Source organism: Chanodichthys erythropterus, chromosome 5 (assembly GCF_024489055.1).
Source record: "Chanodichthys erythropterus isolate Z2021 chromosome 5, ASM2448905v1, whole genome shotgun sequence".
NCBI classification, from domain to species: Eukaryota; Metazoa; Chordata; class Actinopteri; order Cypriniformes; family Xenocyprididae; genus Chanodichthys; species Chanodichthys erythropterus.
The window spans coordinates 9,896,049-9,922,622 of record NC_090225.1 but is presented as its reverse complement, the minus strand read 5'-3'; the positions used below and the strand labels follow the sequence as shown (position 1 = coordinate 9,922,622).

Here is a 26,574-nt window from a genome sequence, read left to right as displayed (position 1 = left end):
GTCGTGAGTTTGAATCCGCCTTTTGCCGAGCTTGCATTTATTTTCAATAAAAATATAAATGTTGTAAAAGTGGAAATAACGAGTGTATAATAATATTAAAAGTGTTTATTGGGTAGGGTTAGGTGAAGGTGTAGGGAGGGTTTTTATTCTCCCAATAAGGCAGCATACATTTAAAAAATGTTAATAAATATAATCATTTACACTCTGTGATATTACATCCTGTTAATGTACAAAAATACTGAGGTGCAAACATGTTATCTATACTTTATATTGGTAGATACTATCTAATTGCAATTTACTCTTATTGTAACTGATACTTTTACATGATGTAAATAGAATCTATCGCTATTTTCACCTAGTGTAAATAGCATCTACAGCTATTTGCACTTAGTGTAAATAGCATATATCGCTAATACTAGTGTTGCATAATGGTTATCAGACAAGTAAACAAAAATAAACAAAAAAAAATCTAAATAATTAAATATTAACTATTAAACATTAATATCAGTTGAACTAATATTAATCAATATTAATATTCGTTTTATTAGTTTTGCAAACTGGATCAACTGAATCACTGAAACAAATCTATTCAATTGAACCATTCATTCACGAATCAGGGCAAACTTGGGTGGATTGTTAAGATTTTTACTAAAACTTTGGTTTATTTCTCACACAAAACTATTCAGAAAACTTGTAATAGTGCTCAAGTCATATGGATCATTTTTATGATACAGCCCTAGTCTTTATTCACAATTATATTGAAAAAGTACACAAAATATTCTTCATAAATTAATTTTTTGTTACACAGAATAAAGTAAGTTACACTGGTTTGGAACAGCATAAGCATGAGAAAATCATAACAGAATTATCATTGATGGGTGAACTGAACCCAGCTCTGAAGTCTGTTACCATCATAAAGCACAAGAGCAACCATTAATTCACCCTCTCTGCCTGAACAAACAGCTTGTTCTTAAGAGCATCATGTCACATTCACATCTGTGCTCAATTAAAATCTCAATCACTCATAATGGCAAGAGGTGTTCAGCTCCAAAACAGTATATGGAGAAGATCAATGAGGTCAAAAATATCAAGAAGGATGTAATCTAAGGCTATAGCTTACTACTATGTATACTGTGAAGTGTGAACATTTATTAGCCTGATCAAAATATCGGTTTATCCCTAATGTGAAGTATGCAGAATGCTATTGAATGCTGAACTACAGAATATTCATTTGGCTTCATGGGAGGGTCCTGTCCAAAATTCCCTCTCCTCTCCTTCTGCACCCCTCATCTTCTTTAGTCTGTCCCTCTGACCTCTCTACGTTCTGCCTGACTAACCCTCCTGATTTAATGACCTCGCACAGACGGGACACTCAAATAGAATGGGTGAGAAGGAGAGCGAGAAAGTGAATGGGAGCCAAAAGCTAAAACCAGTGGAGTGGGATTCATTGCTGCTTACAGATCAGAATTCTCCCATTTTATCCCTCAGATTCATCTTTTATTTTCTTCATCTGTTCGTCACTGTATCTGCAATTCATTCCTCTCTCCTTCTCTGATACAGCCATTCATTTCAGCCTGTCACTCAAAATACCTGTCCCATCCCAAGCCTTCATTTCAAATGATCATCCCTCTCTCCTTCTGTACTCGTTTTCAGAGTGGATTTGAAAGGAGTGACAGACATGCCGAGTGAGAAAGCGTGGCAAAGGAGCCAGAAGATTCTATATCAAACAGAAACACTTGTGCATGCACACAAACACACCTCCACCATGCATTCATCATTTTTTGTTATTCCAACAAAGCTAATGCAACCAAAGTCCTTATGATGTCACTCTGATGTATAAACTGACATTCTCTCCTCACAAACTCATCAAGAATTCAGACCAGCCATAATACCTTCATAACACTTCAACCCAAATCATTTTTAGCCTAAATTCATCATGGTTTTTAGCCAGAAATTATTTAAAAAAAAAGAAAACAAAAAAGGTCAATGACACTATAGTGAGCTGTCTTGCTGTCTACTGCCTACATAGGTATCTTAACTGGAATAGAACATGAACTTATGAGAGGTTTGAAGCAATAGTTATACAAATAGCATTGCTCACATGCTAAAACTTGATTTGATTTGTTTTCAAAATTGAGTTAGCATGTTGCCAAGCCAATGACACAATATTTTATTAACCATAAAAAAAGATATAGCACACACACATATATTATATATTATACAAACCCGATTCCAAAAAAGTTGGGACACTGTACAAATTTTGAATAAAAAAGGAATGCAATAATTTACAAATCTCATAAACTTATGTTATCTATATTCTATTGTGAATAAAATATATCAAACGTTGAAAGTGAGACATTTTGAAATGTCATGCCAAATATTGGCTCATTTTGGATTGCATGAGAGCTACACATTCCAAAAAAGTTGGAACATGTAGCAATAAGAGGCCAGAAAAGTTAAATGTACATATAAGGAACAGCTGGAGGACCAGTTTGCAACTTATTAGGTCAACTGGCAACATGATTGGGTATAAAAAGAGCCTCTCAGAGTGGCAGTGTCTCTCAGAAGTCAAGATGGGCAGAGGATCACCAATTCCCCCAATGCTGCGGCGAAAAATAGTGTAGCGATATCAGAAAGGAGTTTCTCACAGAAAAATTGCAAAGAGTTTGAAGTTATTATCATCTACAGTGCATAATATCATCCAAAGATTCAGAGAATCTGAAACAATCTCTGTGCGTAAGGGTCAAGACCAGAAAACCATACTGGACGCCCGTGATCTTAGATGGCACTGCATCACATACAGGAATGCTACTGTAATGGAAATCACAACATGGGCTCAGGAATGCTTCCAAAAAAAACATTGTCAGTGAACACAATCCACCAGTTAAAATATTTTATGCCGGCTAAAACTCTACAGGTCAAAAAAGAAGCCATATCTAAACATGATCCAGAAGCGCAGGCGTTTTCTCTGGGTCAAGGCTCATTTAAAATGGACTGTGGCAAAATGGAAAACTGTTCTGTGGTCAGACAAATCAAAATTTGAAGTTCTTTTTGGAAAACTGGGACACCATGTCATCCGGACTAAAGAGGACAAGGACAACCCAAGTTGTTATCAGTGCTCAGTTCAGAAGCCTGCATCTCTGATGGTATGGGGTTGCATGAGTGCGTGTGGCATGGGCAGCTTACACTTCTGGAAAGGCACCATCAATGCTGAAATGTATATCCAAGTTCTAGAACAACATATGCTCCCATCCAGACGTCGTCTCTTTAAGGGAAGACCTTGCATTTTCCAACATGGCAATGCCAGACCACATACTGCATCAATTACAAAATCATGGATGCGTAGAAGAAGGATCCGGGTACTGAAATGGCCAGCCTGCAGTCCAGGTCTTTCACCCATAGAAAACATTTGGCACATCATAAAGAGGAAGATGTGACAAAGAAGACCTAAGACAGTTGAGCAACTAGAAGCCTGTATTAGACAAGAATGGGACAACATTCCTATTCCTGAACTTGAGCAACTTGTCTCCTCAGTCCCCAGACATTTGCAGACTGTTATAAAAAGAAGAGGGGATGCCACACAGTGGTAAACATGGCCTTATCCCAACTTTTTTGAGATGTATTGATGCCATGAAATTTAAAATCAACTTATTTTTCCCTTAAAATGATACATTTTCTCAGTTTAAACATTTGATATATCATCTATGTTGTATTCTGAATAAAATATTGAAATTTGAAACTTCCACATCATTGCATTGTTTTTATTCACAATTTGTACAGTGTCCCAACTTTTTTGGAATTGGGTTGGTATATATATATATATACCTTCACTGATGCATTGTGGGATTGCCTTCTCAGCACAGATTACATAATGCTGCCATAAAATGCCCTAAAAAAAGTTATATTATCAACCTTTTGAAAAGCCTTCATCTTGAGCGCACCTATGATGCTTTAAAATGCAGCTCACAAGTTTTGGAACAGAGCTCATGCTTTTTATATGAAAGTTGTTCCAATGTTCCCAAACTGATCAACAGTTGAAAGGCAAGTCTAAAAAATAGAGAACTGGAGAACTATGTCTTTGTAATCAATAAGTTCACCGAGTACACCAGAACCAAAAGGGACCAAAAGGTGAACAATCTCAAATGTACAGAGTCAATGATGTATACAGTATCTCATCACAGCTCAAAGCAGTTTATTTATAGCTCTGTAAGGCAAAAAAAGAGGCAACTATACGCACTTCATAATGTCAGACCCTCATAAGAGCATGATGGGGGACAAACAAATAAGCAAATTGAAACAAGCCCTCTGGAGTGGATCACTCTAGAGTGCTTATGCATGCACAGGTGATCAGATCTTCTGTCCATCTGGAAGTCCATATGCATGCTGATAATATACATCACCTTTACCTCCTGCTACCACACAACATTATAAACTCTTGATGTCACTAATGGTATGCCAGCCATTCCTCTTTCATCAGTGCCACCATCAGTCATATCACATTAAATGCGGTTATCAGCTGACACGCTGTTTTATTTGGTTCTTCTATAAGTTCCCGGGGGTGAAACCCCTCACGAGCTTCTCGTGCGCTTATGGCAACACGCTAGTTCACCCTCATGAGCTCGCATGACATATGAATAAATAACGACACGCGCAGCAGGCTCGCGCACCGCTACCCGATACGCGCAACACTTACGCAAAAAAAAAACTAATAAACATTCAAAGGTTAAAAAAAATAAACATAAACCCTTATAATAAAAGCTAATAAAACACATTAATGAAACATTATAGAACACAACACATAGAAACTCAATGGCCAACTGACAGGATTAAGATTAGTTGCATCACTGTTGTCTAATTTTCTAACATGTCTAGGTAATAAGTAAGTAATATTATCAGCAAAATTAGCAGTTATATAAACTTGTCAGCAGTTTTCCAGAGTAAGTCAGAGAGTCAGCGCTCTTACCTGCTTCCTCCTCCTGATCAGTCCGGCCCGTGCGCTCTTTACAACCGACCGACCGACCAACCAACCGCTGATCTGCTGCTGTGAGAGTGCTGATGCTGATGCTCCGCGCGCTTACCCTCCCTGCGCGTGCTCTCTTTCTCTCTCTCTCTCTCTCTCTCTCTCTCGCGCGCGCATAATCATGTTGCGGTTTCAAGTTTAAAACAAGTTGAACGCTGCATGACTGAGCAGCATCGTCGAGTGTCATTTATCATCTTCAAATGAAGCTTACTAGAAATGTCATTTTGCATATCACTGTATTTCAACAGTAAAATGATCATTCATCTCTTATCATATAAATGTCCAGATGTTTTATTTTCTTGATTAAACAAATTTAATTATATATTATAATAATACAAAAATACATATAATTGTATAATAATAAAATACAATAATATCAATATATTATATAATAACATATAATTGATTAAACAATTTTTAATAATATGTTATATATAATCCAATGCTGCTTTGTAAAAAAAAGAAAGAAAAAAAAAAGAGTTCCTTTAAATGTAGTAAAGTTTGTGTACATCTTATTTGCTATATTATATTATAGTATTTTATTATAATTTTATAACCAGGGTGAGAATTATTCAATGACTTTCAGAGGGGGCGACTTTTAAAATGAATTTCTGCCAGTAGCTAACTGTGAACTGTATCAAAGATGATTCACAAAAACACTAATTATTGTGATATATGTATAATTCATGTATTTGTGTTGTGCAAAATTATAATGAAGTGTTTTATTGATATAGCCTACAGTTCAATGCTGATTAATGGAAAGGTCTTGAGTGGCGAAACTCTTGCAAACCCCTCGATAATTCACACCCTGATTGTAAGGGCAAACGGCCCCCTTTTGTCATTTTCTATTCTATTCTATTCTATTCTATTCTATAGAATTTTTTTTTTTCGGATTCACCTGTTTTGCTGCCATCATGTGGACTTCATCACATCACTAGGTGATCATTTACTCACCCTAGTGCAGAGGTGCTCAATCCTCCTGCTGGAGGGCCACTGTCCAGCAGAGTTTAGCTCCAACCCCAGTTAAACACACCTGAACCAGCTAATCAAGGTTGTTTGGCATACAGGAAGCTTCCAGGCAGGTGTGTTGTGTTAAGTTGGAGCTAAACTCTGCAGGACAGTGGCCCTCCAGAGCCGAGTTTGGACACCCCTGCCCTAGTGTTATTATTTCAGCAATTTAACCCAGTAAAAGTGGATAATTTATACTACCAAGATATTAAACAAATCACCACAAAGAGTAATCCGCGTTGTGTGAGGGAAAAGATCAAAATTTAAACGATTTCGCATATTTGTTCGAGTAGTTGTTCAGTTAAACGCGATTTTGTTCTTCGTCTTCTGGCAGGTTGCAGTTTTTTGGTTCAATTAAAAATGGCGCCTTGATATGTTTGCTTCAAACATTCAAGACCTATTGGTTCTGACTGTGTCACGTGACCGATCATAAAATTAAGGCATTTAATATAACATACGTAGTGTAGGCCTATATTTTATTATACTTTTAGATATTTTTACATATTTTATTGCATCCGCTTAAAGATTTGTTACACCAATCTAAAGCCTAAAAATTCAAATCTCAGAAGAGTGATTTATGAAGCGAAGAGTTACTTACCAGTATCCAATACCACCAGAGATGGTAATTATTAAAGCGGCTTTGTTACCACACTGAGCAAATCAGTTTGCCTCAGGGACACGTTAAATGACTTCACTGCCTCAGGCTTGACACTCTACTTCCCTCTGCTGGGCATGCTTTTAAATGAATGGAAGGAAGAGGGAAAATATGGCCTAGTACTTGGATGAGCAAGAAAAAGACTTTAATCAAGTATGTGATGTAACTTTATATAGATCAAAGACTTGTATTCCAAATGGAGAAACATCAGACAGCACTAAAATGTTTATTTTAAATGATAAATTCAAGTTCAATATTCTTAACGCTTGCTGCTTATGAACTATCCTTTTCCTCTATTAGACATATGATTATTATAATTCTTATGCACCGCTGCTATACAATTTTGAGCTATTATAGAATGTTGGCCAAAACGTCAGGCTGATTTATCTATGTTATTATTAAATGCATAAATATATTAGATTTAATATACACTACTTAATTTTACAGTGCATGGAAGTTTAAGGTTTTTATGTTTGAAGAATTTAATCTATAAATGCTCTTGTTTTAATGAACAATGTATGTTTGATGAGATGGTTGTTTGTAGTGTATTGTGTAAAGAACACAAGAGGGCAGCAGCAGTTCATCATGAGAATGCAGGTCTATCTGCAGCCCTGTGATGGTGAACTGGAGCAGAATAGGAGGATCAGATCAGAGTTTAAGAGAACCATATGCAGGATTTCATTAGGCCGTATCACTTAGTGCTGCAGAATACTTTATTCTGATTGGTCAAAAAAACATTGTGCGCTCAAATATGTAATAAAAAAAAAAATGTGCGAAAATGAGAGCGTATTACGCGGCTACTCGTCAAATAAATAATGCGAGGACATGAAATATTAATTTGAGGTGATTTTTTTAATATATATAATTCAACCAGTAGGCTATCTTAAAGCTTAGCAGAAAAACAATGTATTTTAGTCCATTACAATAGGTAGCATGAGAGAAGATGGCCCCCTTAAAAACAATGTGGATTTACTTTTAAACTTCATTATTTAGATATAAGTTTATGTGAAGAAGTTTATGTGATGATGCATCAACCAATGTGTTAGGCCCTATTACAGGAATTAAATAGAAACATTTGCTAATTTAGTTGTTAGGCTACACAAAATGTAAAATAATAAAAGAGGGGTAAGTTGGTCCCCATGAAGACCCCCCCAATTAATATTTAGATATTTTTCAGTGTCATTAATGTAAAATACTAAATCAATTGAATAATTGAATAAATGATGACAGACAAAGCAGAATCCCAGTAAAATGTATTCATCTGATAGTTAAAATTATTCTATGACTTCTCTACAGGCATATGAATATTTACATATTTAATTGCACATATTTTAATTAAAGATATTTCATAATAGAAACAACGTAAAATCAATGATTTCATTAAATTAACCTATAGGTTTTAATGAAAGCGAAGATAAAACTAATAAATAAATAAACAAACAAACAAATAGCTTGAACGACGGCAAATGATTGACCGCTGAAGAATCAAATAACTGGCACCGTTACCAGGCTGATTTCCCTGAAACCAACCCCACTGAAAATAGCAGCCTGAACAGTTAAAAATTGCCCAAAACCCTGTAAAATCAGCCAACAAACCGGCTTGACCAGAGCGGGAGACCAAAAAAAAATTTTATTCCCCCAGCAAGACAGAATAACAAAATATAAACCAAATTAAAAAAAAAAAAAAAAGTGCAGAAGAAATGCAAGAACGCTTCCTGTATAAACGCGTGAAAAAGCTCAGCTTTGAAAAACCGCCTCGAGACGTTCTGCTCCTTTTCAGCTGTTCTGCTGCAAAAAGAACGCAGAAATCTCCCAGTGCGTGTGTGAACGGCCCCTAAAATTACAAGCTTAGGACCACGCCTGTCCTAGAAGGAGGAGTGGGTGAGGGCGTAAGAGCATTTTTGACTCTCACACTTTTCAGCTGCAGAGAAGCACAGAGGGAAAAGTTAGAAAATGTCCGGCGTGGCATCCACACTCGCCAAGAAGAGAGCCCTGGCGGCTGGCTTTGGGACGAACACCAATGCCGTGAAGTACCTGAACCAAAACTTTGAGGGTCTGAGAAGTGAGTGTCTGAGCCGCGGGGAGCTGTTCTGTGATACAACGTTCCCAGCCGCTCCCGAATCTCTGGGCTTCAACGAACTCGGTCCACGGTCGCCAAAAACCAAAGGTGTTGTGTGGAAAAGACCTGGGGTGAGTCATGTCAAATTAACATCAATGTAGTTTTACCATAGTAGTGCATCTTATATCAAGGTAAAATTCTATCTATCTATCTATCTATCTATCTATCTATCTATCTATCTATCTATCTATCTATCTATCTATCTATCTATCTATCTATCTATCTATCTATCTATCTATCTTGTCATTGTGGCTTGAAGCATATAAACTGTTATAGGATATAAATGCCAACACATGACTCATCTCATGAGTATTTGAATGGAAAGGGAACATTTTAAAGGGGCGATGAACTGAGAAATCAAATTTTCCTTGAGCTTTTGACATATTAGAGGTCATCATACTATAAGAATATCCTGTAAGTTTCAGAGCTGAAACTTGTTAGTCCAATAAAAGCTTTTATTGACACCAGACCCAGCAAACGACAGGTTTTTCAAAGTGAGGATCTATGGGGCAGCAAGCACCGCCTCCGCAGAAGAAGATCAAGGTCTACTTCATCACTACCTGTTTAGCCCCGCCCACCGATTTGTGCGTGACATGCAATAGAATAGATAGTCTAGTAACATAGGCCTACGTGGTGCTAAACCAGATCGAGCTATCAAGCAATAAACATGCCATTGAGGATTACAAAATATTGTGCAGTGCCTGGACTCGACAGTAATGCAACAACATGTAAGTAACTGTATTAATTCTAATGCCTGATCTGATATTAATGATTCATGTACAGTCAGATGTTCTTTGTCTGTGTGTCAGTAAATCAAACCCGTGACTAAACGTCAACTTGTTTCTCTTAGTAGGATGAAAATAATCTGTTATTTAACGGTGATTAAATTATATAAAGAAAGCGATCAAAGAAAGCTTCCTTTGCAATCGTTGGAGCAGTGCGTGCTTAAGCTGTCAATCAAACAGCGCAAGTTTATCATGACACGCAAAACTCCCGTTTTATTCAACGAATCTTTAGGTTATATCGCGTTTGCACTGTTAGTGGAGATGAAAGCATTTGTTAGTGTGCAGAAATTGAGTCGCAATGACGAGATCACTGCTTTCATGCGCTCAACAACATGACTGTGATCGGCTACACAGTGTTAATCTCTGCAACTTTTCATGCCATGATCTGAATGTAATGCAACACTTTTCACGATTAGTTAACCTTGAGAGCTGTAATAGTAAAAACATGCTAAAAGAGAGAGTAATACTTCGATATTTTCATATGCAAAGATGTTAGCCAATCACAGCAGTGGGCGTTTACACTGAAATCTCACAGCAGACACGCCCCTTAAAACAGAGCGTTCAAACCAGAGGGCTAAAATTAGGGTAGGAAAATGCCTTTTATTTATAAATTATGACAATTTTGGATGTAAAAAGCATACTAACATTATAAGTGCACCCCAGGAAACATTATAAAAATAATAAACCAACGCAGTTCATGACCCCTTTAACATTTTTGGAAAACTTCATGTCAATGCTTCTGCACTACTTCTTCAGGAACTGACCTCCAGTCCTGAGTTTATTGTTGGAGGAGCTACAAGAACAGATATTTGCCAAGGAGGTTTAGGTAAGTAAACACCACTGCAATTCTAACAGTCCAAAAGGTGTTCATTATGAGGAATGACAGATTGACCAAAGGAGCATGAAAGACCGACCAAATGTGTCTTGCGTTTTATGAAGAGTCTTGGAATTGTCTTGTTCTTTTTAATTTTTTTGGGAAGTCCCCTCTAAACATGTGGAAATATTTTAAGAAGCACACCCACGTTTTTGAGTTTTCTGTTCCCCTTTAATATTGCACCGTTGTCTAATAAGTGAGACCCAGAAGTTACTCAGACAACATAGAAGTCTTTGTGCAATTTTTGAGTGAAATCCCAGCCATATGGGGTGTGATATGCACAATTGCATAACACGGGGAACAATTCCTATAACCTCTTCCTCACAATTCTGCTTATTATATTACATCTGACTCTGCGTATGTGCTAGTAGTAGGTGCACAAAATTTTTTATTTCATCTTTTTTGTATTTTTTTTTTTTAAACAAAGTGTGGATGGAAGTTTTTTATATTTTTATAGACATGTTTTGAAGATTTGACTTTATTATTTTTGTGCTTTTGGCTGCATATCAATGTCTTTACAAAATAAATTGTTATTATTTATTAGTTCAAGTTTTATTTATTGTATTTTTTTAGTACTTTTTATTTAATTTATTCATTAGTTAGTTTGAGTTATCTCATTATTATGCATAGTTTTAATTAAAGGGTCATGCAATACCTGTAGCCTCGTTAAACACTCATAATCATAAATTATTGCATGAAATGAAATGCATAGCACTGGTTTCATTCTTTAAGAACAGGAAATAGTGCTAAAATAGTTTTGATAGTCGTTGAGGAAACTCACCAGTAAGCCTGTTAGTTTAACTGTTACTATAGCAGCACTTTCAGTGTTGTTGTTCATGGTAGTATCACTAGGAACATGTTGTCATAGCTGTATGAAAGATGATTCATACTACTGAACAGGAAACTGTTTTTTCAGCCCAGTGAGTTAAAGGCATTTTGAAGCCTAATCAGATGACATGTTGCGGAAGAATCTGAAAGGCGATTTATTTAGAGGCAGCCAGCTAAACTGAGTCGTCTTTGTGAAGATTGTGGAATGCAAAGAATATTTGGGCAGGACAAACTGTGTAGGCCTACAACAAACTGCCGGGGGATAGAATCTCAGCGCTTGCAATTGAGCATGTAGGAAGTGAAGTCTTAAAGGGATAGTTCACCCAAAAATGAAAATTTTGACATCATTGACTCACCCTCAAGTTGTTCCAAACCTGTATGAATTTCTTCTGCTGAACACAAAAGAAGATATTTTAAAGAATATGGGTAACCAAACAGTTGATGGGCCTCATTGACTTCCATAGTATTATTATTTTTTTTTTTTCATACTGTGGAAGTCAATGGGGTAGTGTTGTCAAAAATATTGATATGTCTGAAATATCTGAAAAGGTTCCAATACTCCTTTTCTGCAGTATAAATACACAAATACCAGCTGCACGTTCTCACTCTCTCTTCTCTCCGATGGCAAATGCAGTACCAGAGGCTTTCAGGACCACATTTCTAGGACCCTAGTTTTTTGTGATAGCGCCACCTAGCCAATGCTACTCCAACAGAGGATACCTGATTCAAATTGAAAACAGATGCAAAGACTAGACCCATGGAAATTATTAATTTAAGTGTCAGCAGTCTAAAGTTATTATTTAGCTTTTAAATGTATTATTTTGTTTTCAAATTATTTTAGTTTATTAGCGTACTAATAAACACATTAGTTTGTAGCACAATTTTTACCGTTTCCTACACTTTAAGTGTGTCACACATCAGATGTTAAGCACCGTGCTACAGCTAATGAACTGAAGTCTCACACAGACACAGAAAATAATCTCTTTCCGAGAAAATTTCATTTAAAACCAGAATATTGCTCATATATTGAAACAAATTAGGTTAAAAGCTAATGTTTAGGGTTAGGAGTTGGTTATGACAATATCAATTAAATTTATACAATTAAACAACTAAATAATTCCTGAATATAACAATAAAATAAATACAGAATTGAGTGCTATAAAATTAAAAAATAATAATAATTACAAAACAAAACTAGGGTCTTAAAAACGCGGTCTTAGAAATGCAGTCTTGAAACTGCAGCCTGTAGGAATACCCTACTCCTCCAACGGTGAATTGACACACATCCGCCTCCTTTCATTCGCTTTGTTTGAATAGTGCTTGTCTTGTGCATAATTTTAGTCATTCCTACAGGAACACGCTCGCATCAAAAGCGAGTGCACCACTGATCTATATAAGTGGAGCGCACATAAAGCTGCATCACAAACATTGGGATCTGTGCATAAGCTCTTAAAGTGACAGCAGCCTAATAATAACCCAGATAATAACTAATTATCTGTATGATCAGTTTTCACCATGGTATCAAAAATCGAAAATCAATAGGTGTGTTTATGGAGCATTGTAATCGGTTTAAAGTCCAATCTGAATGAAAATGTTCCATATAAACACCTCAATCGAAATAAAAATGCCCAAACCAGTCTATGGCCCAAACAGAATGAAATTGTAATCGGTTTGAGAGGGCTGAGATAAACCTTTCTATAATGAGTTAAACCGATTACTTTGCGTCTAGCTATGTCATCACGTCAAGAGGTTGCGGGTTATCAGAACGCACAATTGCGGCGGCAAATTAAAGTGGAATAAAACTAAAACAAAACATTTATTAAATACACTGAAGGAACTCAGTTTATCATTACTACGGACCTTCATCCGCATGCTTCTGCTTTTCGTCTGAGGGAGGGGTAGTATTGAGAAGCTCCGAGATGCACAGCCACCAAAAAGGTCAGCTTCCTGTGCCCATCTGCTTGATTAAAGGATTGGTCCACTTTTAAATAAACTTTTCCTTATAATTTACTCACCCTCATGTCATCCAAGATGTCCATGTCTTTCTTTCTTCAGCCGAAAAGAAATTAAAGTTTTTGATGAAAACATTCCAGGATTTTTCTCCATATTGTGGACTTCAATGGGCACCAAACAGTTGAAGGTCAAAATTAGTTTCACTGCAGCTTCGAAGCGTTCTACGCTATCCCAGACGAGAAATAAGGGTCTTATCTAGAGAAACATTCACTCATTTTCTAAAAATTTTTTTTAAATTTTATACATTTTAACCAGAAATGCTCATCTTGAACTAGCTCTCTTCTTCTTCTCTATTTGAATTCCAGCAGTGTAGACACTGCTAAATGTATTACTGCCCTCCACAGGTCAAAGTTTGAACTCATTTTTATATTCAATATGCTAGTTCAATAGTATATAACAATTAGTTCAAACTTTGACACCGGCACATGTAAACACCATATCGGATTAGATAACGTCTCATGTAAACAGTCCACCGAATCTTTCAATCGGAATGATTTTAATCGGAATGACAAAAAAGTTTACATGTAAACGTGGCTAATTTTTTTCAAGGTATTGTTTCGAAGTTGGAAATTCCAGTATTGTGACAACACTACAATGGGTCCCATCAACTGTTTGGTTACCCATATTCTTCAAAATATCTTCTTTTGTGTAAGAAATTCATACAGGTTTGGAACAACTTGAGGGTGAGTAAATGATGACAGAATTTACATTTTTGGGTGAACTATCCCTTTAACATTTATAATACCTTTGCAGTTGTTCATTTTGGTAAATTTTGTAAAAATTTTGTAAAAAAGCTCCTCCAAAGTTACATTATGTTTTCTTTCTGCAGGTGATTGCTGGCTCTTAGCGGCCATTGCGTCACTGACCCTTAATGATGAGGTTTTGGCTCGTGTCGTACCATCCAACCAGGGCTTTGGACAAGACTATGCTGGAATTTTCCACTTTCAGGTAAACAAAGCAAATATGAAAGTATGTTGAAGTTGAACTTAAAGAGAAATATGTTGAAGTTTTAAGGAATTAAGCCTTGCTAGGATGTTGATAAAATGTTGAGTGGTTGCTAAATAGTTGCTATGGTGTTCTGGGAGGTTGCTTGGGTGTTGCCAGGGGTGTTCTAGTTGGTTTCTAGGTGTTGGTAACTCAGATTGGCTCAGTTTTATGGGTTGGAATGGTGGTGTGTTTTTGTCAGAACAGGAAGTTAAACTGACTCATAATAGACGGACAGCACTGATCCCAGAGGAAGTGTGTGCTCAGTTCCTGTATGTGCTCAGCCTTTCTGTATTCTTAAATTCCACTTTTTTGCTATGCCACTGAGTTTAATAATACAGTATTAAAGCGTTTAAATCATTCCCAGATCATAACTGAAAGTGATGCCAGAGATGATTCACAGGACTTTGACTCATTTACTCTGAACTTTGGCTCTTGGTTCTGTGTGTTATGAGGTTGTATTTAATTCTAATCTGCTGTGAATCCTTCATAATTTAAGTACATTTGTTTTGATGGTTGCAGTTGTGGCAGTATGGGGAATGGGTGGATGTGGTTGTGGATGATCGATTGCCCACTAGAGACGGAGAACTGCTGTTTGTTCATTCCGCCACCGGCTCTGAGTTCTGGAGCGCCCTGCTGGAGAAGGCCTATGCAAAGTGAGTCATATAATCTTCCTTTTGTTGGGTTTGGGATGTGTTTCTCTTGTGTCATAACAGTCACAGTTGCAGTCTAGCTTTCTATTTTATTTTAAGTAGTCTATTAAAATTATTAGTTTTTTAAAAGGTTTTTAAAAAAAAAAAAAAAAAAAAAAAAGAAGTATTTAAAAAGTCTCTTATGCTCACCAAGATATTTATTTGATACAATTCTAAAGTAAAAACAGTGATATTGTTTTTCTATTTCATTTTTTTTTTTTAATATAAAAAAGTTTATATTTTAATATTTTTTTAAAAATGTAATTTATTCCTGTGATGGCAAAGCTGAATTTTCAGCATCATTACTCCAGCAGTGTCACATGATCCTTCAGAAATCATTCTAATATTCTGAATTTGGTGCTCAAGAAACATTCTCAATACTGAAAATGGTTGTGCTGCTTAATATTTTTTGTGGAAACCATAACAAATTTTTTTCACGATTCTTTAAATGTGGTTTTATCAGAAACACTTGCCAAACAGGTGAACATTTCACAAATTAATATTATATGTTTTGTCTCTTGGAAAAGCACATTTGACAATAGCTTGAGTTGGGATGTAGATGTGAAGGAAAATGTAAAGGATTTTGTTAAAGGAAAGTATTGCGATAGTTATCGTTTTATCGCCAAGCCCTAACTCTTTTCGCACACTTTCCGTTAGAGTGACACTGTGTTCTGTCATTCAGAGTAAATGGGTGTTATGAAGCTCTCTCTGGAGGTTCTACAACTGAAGGTTTTGAGGATTTCACCGGTGGGATTGCAGAAATGTACGAGTTGAAAAGCGCGCCATCCAACATGTTCCAAATCATCAGGAAGGCCCTGGACTCTGGAGCTCTGTTGGGATGCTCCATAGATGTATGAGGTCTTCAGCACACCAAAAGATGTTAAAGGAATTGTTTACCCAAGAGTGAAAATCCTTATTAAAAAGATGCAGTGAAATAGTGCTTTTATTACCAGTTCTTTGTTCCTACAGATCACCAGTGCAGCAGACTCTGAGGCCATCACTTATCAGAAGCTTGTGAAAGGACATGCTTACTCACTTACTGGGGCAATTGAGGTTATTTATCTGAGTGTCTTTCTCTTTTTTTGGGAGGGGGGGTGCTTTGACATTACTGTTCCGATAAAGCCTTGGATTAGACTAAATTCAGACGTTTTCCTGTGCATTTGCTCAGTGAAAGAAGACGTATATTAAAAGTAGCATTTTACCTTGTAAGTTTTATATGTATAATGTATGTACAATTTTGACAGGTAAATTACCGAGGTCGAAAAGAGAAGCTGGTCAGAGTTCGTAATCCTTGGGGTCAGGTGGAATGGACGGGGGCCTGGAGTGACAAGTAAGACCCAACAATTTAATTACAAAATTCAAATCTATGTTATATTGTTGTATGAGCTTGAAATCGAGCACTTGTAGCATTATACAGTAGTATATATAATATATAATGTACCCTGTATTTTAGCTCTTCTGAGTGGAGCGCTGTCGATCCATCTGAACGTGAGAATGTGAAGGCAGAAGATGGAGAGTTCTGGTAAAATCAAATTCAGTTAAAAACCACCCGCATCACCAAAGCTTTTCTTGGCTCGGTTTATTCACTTCCAGTTTGCACTTGTGCAGGATGTCATTCTCAGATTTTGTGAGGCAATATTCCCGCCTAGAGGTTTGCACTCTGACACCAGACACACTGAACTCGGACTCTGTCAAACACTGGAGTACATGTAAGTTCGATGGCACCTGGAGAAGAGGCTCTACTGCTGGTGGCTGCAGGAACCATCCATGTAAGCATGTTTATATTTATTTGACCTTAAAGATGAAGACTACTTTCTCTACCACTACTGGCACCAAAAGGAATTGCAGTCTGTTTAAGTGGGCATGGCATAACAACATCGACTCTACCAAACCACTTGTTAAGTCCGCTTCCGGGTCCAACACTCTACCAGATGACCCAAGAAAACAACAAACAGTGCTAAAATACACTCATGATGTGATGTACTACTACCGAAAAATTATAATCCTAACCTTTATCTCCATACTGAAATCCCAGATGGCCAGACAGTGATTCATCATTTTTAAATCATTAAAATATTAGTGTCTGGGACACCCGTGAGCACGGAGACTGTAGTGTACACAATAGTTTTTAAATGCTTAACTTAAATGTGTAATATGAATAAATAGTACTCATGAATGGCTGTTAAGATAGTATTCTCAAGTGAAACAAGTAAAGACTTGGACCACGAAATGAGCATTCCTTATGTCATGACTTAACAAGCGGATGGCTGAGTTTTGGTGGGGACTGTCAGTGAAACACTGGAGAATTAGTAGTAATACAATGTAGAATGTTTTTTATTCATTAAGGATGAATTCAACAGATTAAATGTGACAGTAAAGACTTTTACTTTTTACAAAAAAAAAAAAAATATATATATATATATATATATATATGTATATATATATATATATATATATATATATATATATATATATATATATATATATGTATATAATATCTCACTATACAGTTTTTCTCAGTCGCTTTGGTACATTTCTCAGATCAGAATTGAAATTCTCAAAACTACCTGTTCAATTCTCACATCATTGTGTCACTTGTGCACATCAAAAAAGCAGTTTCTCATTTCTTTGAACAAGTTGCAAATGCTTTGGTACATCCATGCAAATGATTATGTACAATTCTCTGTTGTTTCCTACATTATCAGTTGCTTATGTCATGTTGATCAAAATGTATTATATTGGGTCTCTGTTGAATAGTCTCACCCCCCACAACATTTAGGCACAAGCTCATAGCATAAGTCTTTACATGCAAAATGGTTGAACAAGTTATCATAATATGTCAAGCATATTTCTATACTTTCTATATTTCCATTAGACTTTTTTCTAAATCTGTCCTGAATTGGTAAATTGCTCCCAGGTGAATCTTGACGACATGACATGACTCAATAACGACATGACTCAATGACTCAATGACATGTTCTGTCAATAAAATACAGTACAAACAGTAAGAGAGTAAATTTGAATCTTTTCCATTCTCTTGCAATTACACTCACACATACACTAAGATGTAACTTATAATTGACAATAATTGTCATCAAAACTTTAGCCATAGTTTCCATCAGAACGTCCCTCCAGAGTAAACGGTTATATTGAGAACATGACTAAACAATTTGACTGTCTTATCCGTACACAATGACACAAGGACTTGTCATTCTGATGGCACTGACATGTTCATTGACACAGATATTTACTTTTGAGAGATGAACTAAGGATTTTGAGTAAGAGAGTGGCTTTTGCAGGTTATCCATGGTGTTTTGCTATTTGTACAAATTGTTTTGAGAAATGCACTTACTGTTTTGCAAATTGTGAGTTTGATTCGAGAAATGTACCAAAGCGACTGAGAAAAACTGTAAGACACCCCTCCAAATAATTGAATTCAGGTTTTCCGATTACTTCCATGGCCACAGGTGTATAAAATCAAGCTCCTAGGCATGCGGACTGCTTCTACAAACATTTGTGAAAGAATGGGTCGCTCTCAGGAGCTCAGTGAATTCAAGCGTGGTACTGTGATAGGCTGCCACCTGTGCAACAAGTCAATTTGTGAAATTTCCCCACTACTTAATATTCCACGGTCAACTGTTAGTGGTATTATAACAAAGTGGAAGCCATTGGGAACAACAACTTAGCCACGAAGTGGTAGGCCATGTAAAATCACAGAGCGGGGTCAGCGCATGCTGAGGCACACAGTGCACAAGTCGCCAACTTTCTGCAGAGTCAATAGCAACAGACCTCCAAACTTCGTGTGGCCTTCCGATTAGCTTAAGAACAAAGCGTCAGATGCAGTGGTGTAAAGTACGCCGCCACTGGACTCTAGAGCAGTGGAGATGTGTTCTCTGGAGTGACGAATCATGCTTCTCTGTCTGGCAATCCGATGGACGAGTCTGGGTTTGGCAACTGCCAGGAGAACGGTACTTTCCTGACTGCATTGTGCCAATTGTAAAGTTTGGTGGAGGGGGATTATGGTGTGGGGTTGTTTTTCAGGGGTTGGGCTTGGCCCCTTAGTTCCAGTGAAAGGAACTCTTAATGCTTCAGCATACCAAGACATTTTGAACAATTTCATGCTCTCAACTTTGTGGGAAAAGTTTGGGGATGGCCCCTTCCTGTTCCAAAATGACTGCGCACCAGTGCACAAAACAAGGTCCATAAAGACATGGATGAACGAGTTTGGTGTGGAGGAACTTGACTGACCTCAACCCGACAGAACACCTTTGGGATGAATTAGAGCGGAGACTGCGAGCCAGGCCTTCTTGCCAGCATCACTGCCTGACCTCACAAATGCGCTTCTAGAAGAATGGTCAAAAATTCCCATAAACACACTCCTAAACCTTGTGGAAAGCCTTCCCAGAAGAGTTGAAGCTGTTATAGCTGCAAAGGGTGGGCCAACTCCATATTAAACCCTACAGATTAAGAATGGGATGTTATTAAAGTTCATGTGCACGTAAAGGCAGGCGTCCCAAAACTTTTGGCAATATAGTGTATATATATGTATATATATATATATATATATATATATATATATATATATATATATATATATATATATATATATATATATATATATATAATCAAATAAATGCTTTTCAGGTGAACTTTCTATTCATCAAAATATCTTGAAAAAAATGCACCATGGTTTCCACAAAATTATTTAGCAGTTTTCAACATTTATAATAATAAGAAATGTTTCTTGAGCAACAAATCAGCATTTTAGAGTGATTGCTGAAGGATCATGTGACACTGAAGACTGGAGTAATGATGCTAAAAATTAGCTTTGCATCACAGGAAAAAAATACCTTTTAAAATACAGCTCTGGAAAAAATTAAGAGACCACTCCAAGTTCAGAAATCAATGTTAAGTGGTCTCTTAATTTTTTTCCAGAGCTGTATATTCAAATAGGAAACAGTCATTTGAAATATTTCAAAATATTACTGTTTTTACTGTATTTTGGATGAAATAAATATTAAAATTGTATTTAAAATATTAGTATTTTTGTTTGAGCATAAAAGATTTTTCAGAAACATTTTTAAAAAATCACTTTTAAATGGTTGTGTATGTGAAAGAAACCCATGTCAAATATGCAACATAAGAAATGATGTACTGTAATCTGTTGCTGTAATTTTCATCTTAATAATTTGTCTTCCACAGACACCTTCTGGATGAATCCTCAGTTTAAGATCAAACTAGAGGAGGAAGATGATGATCCTGATGATAATGAAGTAGGCTGCAGTGTGGTCATTGGCTTGATTCAGAAGAACCGGCGCAAAATGAGGAAGGCTGGAGAGGATATGCACACCATTGGCTATGCCATCTATGAGGTGCGGTTGCTAAGATACAAATGTTTTGTGTGTTTGTTTTTGTAATGTTTATAAAATATCTTGTGAAGGGTGATGTTTATACACCTATTCTTTTTGCTTTCTTTTTAGGTGCCTCCACAGGTGAGCATATTGGAAAAACCTGAATAGGATTTTTGCAAATGAAGACGTGGTGCATTAACACTTAAAAAAATATTGTAAATACATTTTGATAAAAAATACTTTTTAGTTAATAATAACCACTGAGAAACCACTCAAAACTCCTGAGCAACCACTCTAGCAATGTAGCATTGACTTTTGCACAGGCAAAAAACACTCTTCAGAAAATGTAAACATATAGTTTATTCTTCCTCTGCACCTCATTGTAGTTCCATGGCCAAAAGGAAGTTCACCTGGATAAGAACTATTTCCTGAGCCATGCTCAGAAAGCTCGATCTGAGACTTTTATTAACCTGAGAGAGGTCAGCACCCGCTTTAAACTTCCTCCTGGAGAATATCTCATCGTCCCTTCCACATTCGAACCACACAAGAACGGAGACTTCTGTGTGCGTGTGTTCTCCGAGAAACAGTCTGAGATGCAGTAAGATTTGTCTTGTTTTATTGATTCAAAAATGATTGATAAGCACTTAATAAAATCATGTTGTTGTAGTCCCTTCAACATGTGATCAATCAAAAACTCTTTTACATTAGAAGTGTTCTTGAGAAACCTGTCAAGAAATTACAAAAGTTGTAGATAGGTGTTTTTGTTTTGTTTTTTTTTAGTTTCAGTGATTCAGTGGTTTTAAGAAAATTATCCCTTACATTTTTTTACTATTTCTTTCTCTCTTATTTCCTCTAGACAATGCGATGACCCTGTAGAGGCAAACATAGAAGATGTAAGTCCCATTTTCCTTTGTGTTTCTCTTATCCACCTTTTCCCCAAGACCCATGATGCTTTGTGCGAATTATGGGAGTAACTTCTGTTAAACTGTAAACAATCATTGAAAAGCTCACTCTCCATGAATGCAATAAGCTTTAAAAAAACAGGTACAATGAATTCTACTCCCTTTTCGAACATTAAAAGGAAACTTAAAAATGCATTAAAGCATTAACAAATTACAGTACTTTCAAAAGACAATGAATTACCACAAAAGCTTGATTCTTTCTGCAGCAATATTACGGATGTGTTAAATGTCACTGTAGTAATATATGTCTGTATAATGTTACATGCGTTGCTTTAATCAAAAATGTTCAATAATATTAGCGTTGTGTGATATTTCAAAGTGCTTTCTGTCATTGTGATAGATTTACCTGCTTTAGAATCATTCCAGTAAACATTGTTAATAGGGATTAGAAGTAAAAAAAGGGAGACAATTACATTTTTAAGCATCTGTGTGATAAACCTGGAAGAGACATGAGGATTTGGGGAGGAAAAACAAGAGATTCTTAGTGAATTTCAGTGAATTATTCATGGGATATATTGTAAAGTAAATTGTTAGAGCACAACAATCATCACTGTCAGCGTTGGGTTTCAAACAATGACAGAAATAAAAGAGCTGGATCTATTTGCAAGTAGTATATATTTTAATCAGAATAAACTCAAATAACACTTCTTCAAGAAATCTAGGAACAAAAACATGGTAAGCAGAACAACCACAGAAACGAAACTGAACAAATAATAACTGAAAACGAGGACTATGGGTACATTTACATGACAACGATGACCTAAAAATTGAAAAGTTTTTCCTTTTGTGTTTTTCACATTGTTAAAACGGTCCCCGTTCACGCAAAAACAACTATAAACGCTGTATTCTGCTGCCAGGCCAGTAGTTGGCGATGTCATTTTGTAAAGAAACACAACACGCCTATAGACTGAACACGTAATACGCATGCGCACAACGTCACCGTTTTTCAAAATTCACACAGAGACGATAATGGTTTTGTTTTCAAAAACTTGCACTTTGAAACCCATTTTCAAAAATGTACATTTTCAGGCCCCCAAAACACAACCAAATGCATAAAAAGATTTCCGTTTTTAGTTGAAAACAGTGTTGTGTAAACAGCCCCTATATATACACAGAGAGAAACACTAGAGACAAAACAAAATAATTAACTAGACACAGGTGAGGCACATGAGTTCAAATCAAACACTATGGCAACCAATGACCGAGACAAAGGAAACTGAACTGGGAACAGTGCAAATCTAACAGGCTCACAACTCAAACCCAGAAACAGACGTAACAACCACAATGTGCAGTATATGTTGTTTTTTTTTTGTATTGTTACAGTGGAATACAAAGAAGAAAAAAAAAGAAAATAATGAGGAGGAAAAGAATCCAGCAACTGAAATGAAATATTCTTCTGACAACTAAAAATAAAACATTTAGGAAAACTGACAGCTCGTTCAGTCAAACTGACAGATAAGGATTATTTGTTGCACAACCTTATAATTTGAAATTATTTGTTTCAGTCTTTTTGAGTGGAAGCTCCCTAAACCGGAAATGCCTCCCAGAATTAAAAACGCAGTAGGCTTGTCAGGAAAAAGGTGGATAATAATAATAAACCTCTTTTCTGTCTCCTCAGGAGACAGTGTCTGAAGATGAGGTTGATGCTGGCTTTAGGGGACTGTTTACTAAACTTGCTGGAGATGTGAGTTATTTTAGACCCTGCATAAAGACCTGTTCACACCATCAACAATAGCTATAAAGATAATGATAACAATAACACAAAATGTTCTGTTTATTCTAAGTGTATGCTGCAACTTTGTCGTCCGCCGCTTTAAATGTTCAAGCTTTTTAAAGCAGGATGGATTCTGATTGGCTGTATCAGCTGTATCATTCTGAAAGTGATTCAAACGATATTGTTCTTCTGTGCCATTATCGTTATAGTTGTGATGTGGGCTCTGCTATTCTTTTATATGTAGAACTATTTTTAGAGCTATATTCTATCGTTATCATTATAGTTATCATCCTTTGTGTGAACGGGCCTTAATGCTCATGGATTACTTTATTTGATTGACATGAAACATGTTTGACCAATTAAAAATATGTAGTAATTCTCTTACCTAAGGACATGGAGATCTCTGCCATTGAGCTGCGAACTATTTTAAACAAAATAGTCGCTAAACGTAAGTCTTTTCTTTATACATTATTATAAAAAAACACATATTCATAAAGATATTTTGTAAACAATTGTTCTTCTCTGTACAGGAACTGATATAAAGACAGATGGTTTCAGTTCGGATACTTGTCGAGTCATGGTCAACCTCATGGATGTATCCTTTTACAAACAGTTCATCAGGCAGTTGTTAAAATGTTTCTTTAACTCATTTGTGTTTATGATCTTTTTTCTCATAATTTGTGTCATATTCAGTTTGACTTAACTCTAGTGCAGGAAAGTGGCAATGGTAAACTAGGGTTATCTGAGTTTGCCACTCTTTGGAAGAAAATTCAAAAGTATCTGGTCAGTTTGTCTCAATTTGCATAGAAACTCAAAAATGCTACATGCAGATGCTTCTCATGGGTTATCTTGGTGTAACATCCTCATCATCCCCCTTTTTAGATCATTTATAAGAAGAATGACATGGATGGGTCCGGCTGTATGAGTACACCAGAGATGCGCATGGCTTTGAAAGAAGCAGGTACGCTGACCTTTGACCTTCATTCAAACTTTTAATTTTAAAATGAGTTTTTTTAAGAAGGATTTAATGAATTCTGATACATCACAGTCAGGATATTCCTGAAAGCCATAGTTTTTTGGCAGTTATTTGCTAGCAGCAAGTGAAACTTTGAGTTTATCAAAGTAACTTGAATTATTGATAATCATTTCACAGGATTCTCTCTGAATGACTGCATTCATCAGAATCTGGCTGCACGCTATGGAGACGCAGACATGACCATCGACTTCGATAACTTTGTGTCCTGTGTGATGCGTCTGGAGATGATGTTCAGTAAGAGCAGTGAATTCTTAATTCTGATTGGTTGAGAGAGGTTTCAAGGGTGTTCATTTTTTTTAATTGTATAGCTATAAAGTACTTGAGGTTTGTTGACCACATTACAGTTGTATATCACTACATACTTTCTTAATTGTCTCAAGTTATGTTTTAACTTGAAAATGAAAGATTTTAAGTAAACCTTTAAAGTGCCCCTATTATACTTTTTACATGTTGTGTGTAATATAACTATTTGTGAGTGTAAAAAGTCTACATGCACGGTAAAGATCAACTTGCATGATAAAGTTATTGTCTCCTAAAAGAAAGAACTGTTTCTGAAACAAGTTGGCAGTAATTCCAGTCTTACTTCGCTCTACAAAACTACATAGGTTTGTAAAAATTTGCATAATGCCAGTCAATGATCTTCATTGGCTGCCCTCAAACAACGTCTACTTTGACCCGCCCTCAAACACTATAAGTGTAGCTGAGGCCTAGAAGAGTTTGGTTCATGTTGTCAACATATCGAGAAGACGCTGTTAAAACTGACGCCATCTTTACTCATTGTACCACTGTGTGTACAAGTGCTGAGGTAACCTCTGGAGCTTAAATTCAGATATGGTAATGGGCGTTCCTTTTCCGACACCGCTGTAAGAGATAGACAACAGACTGGGCCTTCTGACCAATCAGAGCAGAGTAGGCTCGGAAAGGAGGAAATTGAATACTTTATCAAACCGTTTCAGACTCTGTGAGAAAAGAGGTGATGTTGCAAATGTATATTATGAGAAAATGTAAGTGTTTTTTGACCTTTGATGCATGTAAACCTATTGTATGAGACCTCAATAGTTACCTTTAAAATAGCATTATAGGGGCACTTTAAGTAGTTCTGTTTACAAAAAAGACCTGAAAACATCTTTCTGTGTCATAACCACCTTGCATGTGCAGCATGTTTTTAATAAGTGGTCCATCTTACATACTATATAATGTGATTATATTTCTTTTTGTGTATATAAATGAAACTTCAACCGCAAATTCTTATTTCTTTACTCCTTGTAGAAGTGTTCAAGAGGATTGACATGGACAACAGTGGGTTCATTGAGTTGGACTTCTTCCAGGTACTCAATTTCTTGCAGTCTAATAGTGTCTTAATGTTTATACATTTTGTGTTTGAGCGTTTTAAATGGTTCTTTTTCTTTCTTTCAGTGGCTGACATTTGCTATGATTTAAAGGGCCAGAGGATTATTATGAATTGTATTAGTATTGTGCTAGTTAACAGATCACAATCATATAGATAAATGCTTAGGATAATGAACAACCTGGAATTTGTAAATGTGTCCATTGTACTTTGTTACAGAGATACAAGTATAGTTGGCTTTTGTATTATTTGTAATGCACTTTCCTCTTATTGCGGTGCTTGCAAGGCATCACTGTTTTGCTTTTTTTTGTGCTGCTGATGTGATTGATAGACCAAATTGTATGGGTTGTTGAGGAGAATTGTGCAATTACTTTAGAAGTCATCAGACATATGATTTTCACCTGGTCTATGAAAAAGCTGTTGAATAAAATCCCAAGAGGGATTTCCAAGCCATATATAGGGAGGGACCAGATTATCATATCAAACTTGGAAGCCAGTAAGCAGTCAACTAGAATCTTTTTAAAGAATTATTTTTTAAGAAAATGTTAAAACCAACAAATTACAGACCTGATTAAATCACTTAACAAACAAGGTTTTTTCTTCTGCCATGTTAATGTTTTTCCTATTTAAATTTGAATAGGACATATCATAGTGATTTTACGTTTAAAAAAAAACAAAAAAAAAAACAGCCACATTATCACAACAAAGAACCATGATTTGCTATTGATAACCAGTGCAGGTGGTAATAAAAAGCCACAAAACCTTTTTGAATTTATGGGATCTTTAATGCACAGACTCTATTCAAACATGATTTTGTAGATAATTTATAGGCTAGTGCTAATATAACTTATGCTATTTTTTGTTAACTTTATACTTTTTAATGAAATTCAAGATTTAAGTCTCAAACCAAGTTTACTTTTACTTTTCATTGCTGCCTTGCAAGCATTCCTTGTGTACCATTTGGAATTTAAAATGCCTAAAATACACAGCCTTGTTGCTGGAAAGAAGCAAATAAAGTTATCTTTTATTACAACATGCTCTTCTCAGTGTTCAAATTATTCAATTACCTGCAAGGTATATATATATATATATATATATATATATATATATATATATATATATATATATATATATATATATATGTTGTTTTTACTTTCGTTAGTAGTGTTCAAAGCTAAGTGGGAC

The 26,574-nt window shown here is 36.0% G+C and overlaps 1 protein-coding gene across 1 annotated transcript; it reads left to right on the top strand.

Moving 5' to 3' along the window:
* Positions 1–8,484: 8,484 nt before the first annotated feature.
* On the top strand, positions 8,485–26,418 carry capn2a (calpain 2, (m/II) large subunit a). The gene is made up of 21 exons (XM_067386030.1): positions 8,485–8,873; positions 10,344–10,413; positions 14,132–14,250; positions 14,809–14,942; positions 15,661–15,829; positions 15,948–16,031; positions 16,223–16,308; positions 16,432–16,500; positions 16,587–16,747; positions 20,181–20,350; positions 20,459–20,470; positions 20,716–20,927; positions 21,186–21,222; positions 22,910–22,975; positions 23,396–23,453; positions 23,536–23,600; positions 23,720–23,788; positions 23,888–23,966; positions 24,159–24,275; positions 25,311–25,369; positions 25,458–26,418. The coding sequence occupies exons 1-21, from the start codon at positions 8,637–8,639 to the stop codon at positions 25,479–25,481; spliced, it is 2,097 nt and encodes a 698-aa protein (XP_067242131.1). The 5' UTR covers positions 8,485–8,636; the 3' UTR covers positions 25,482–26,418.
* The last annotated feature ends 156 nt before the right edge of the window (positions 26,419–26,574 follow it).

What these genes read in the sequence shown, in the direction of transcription:
- capn2a (XM_067386030.1), top strand. Translation starts at nt 8,637, where the DNA reads ATGTCCGGCGTGGCATCCACACTCGCCAAGAAGAGAGCCCTGGCGGCT. An exon ending in TTGTGTGGAAAAGACCTGGG is followed by an intron (nt 8,874 to 10,343) that starts GTGAGTCATGTC and finishes CTACTTCTTCAG; the next exon opens with GAACTGACCTCCAGTCCTGA. An exon ending in AAACAAAATAGTCGCTAAAC is followed by an intron (nt 23,454 to 23,535) that starts GTAAGTCTTTTC and finishes TTCTCTGTACAG; the next exon opens with GAACTGATATAAAGACAGAT.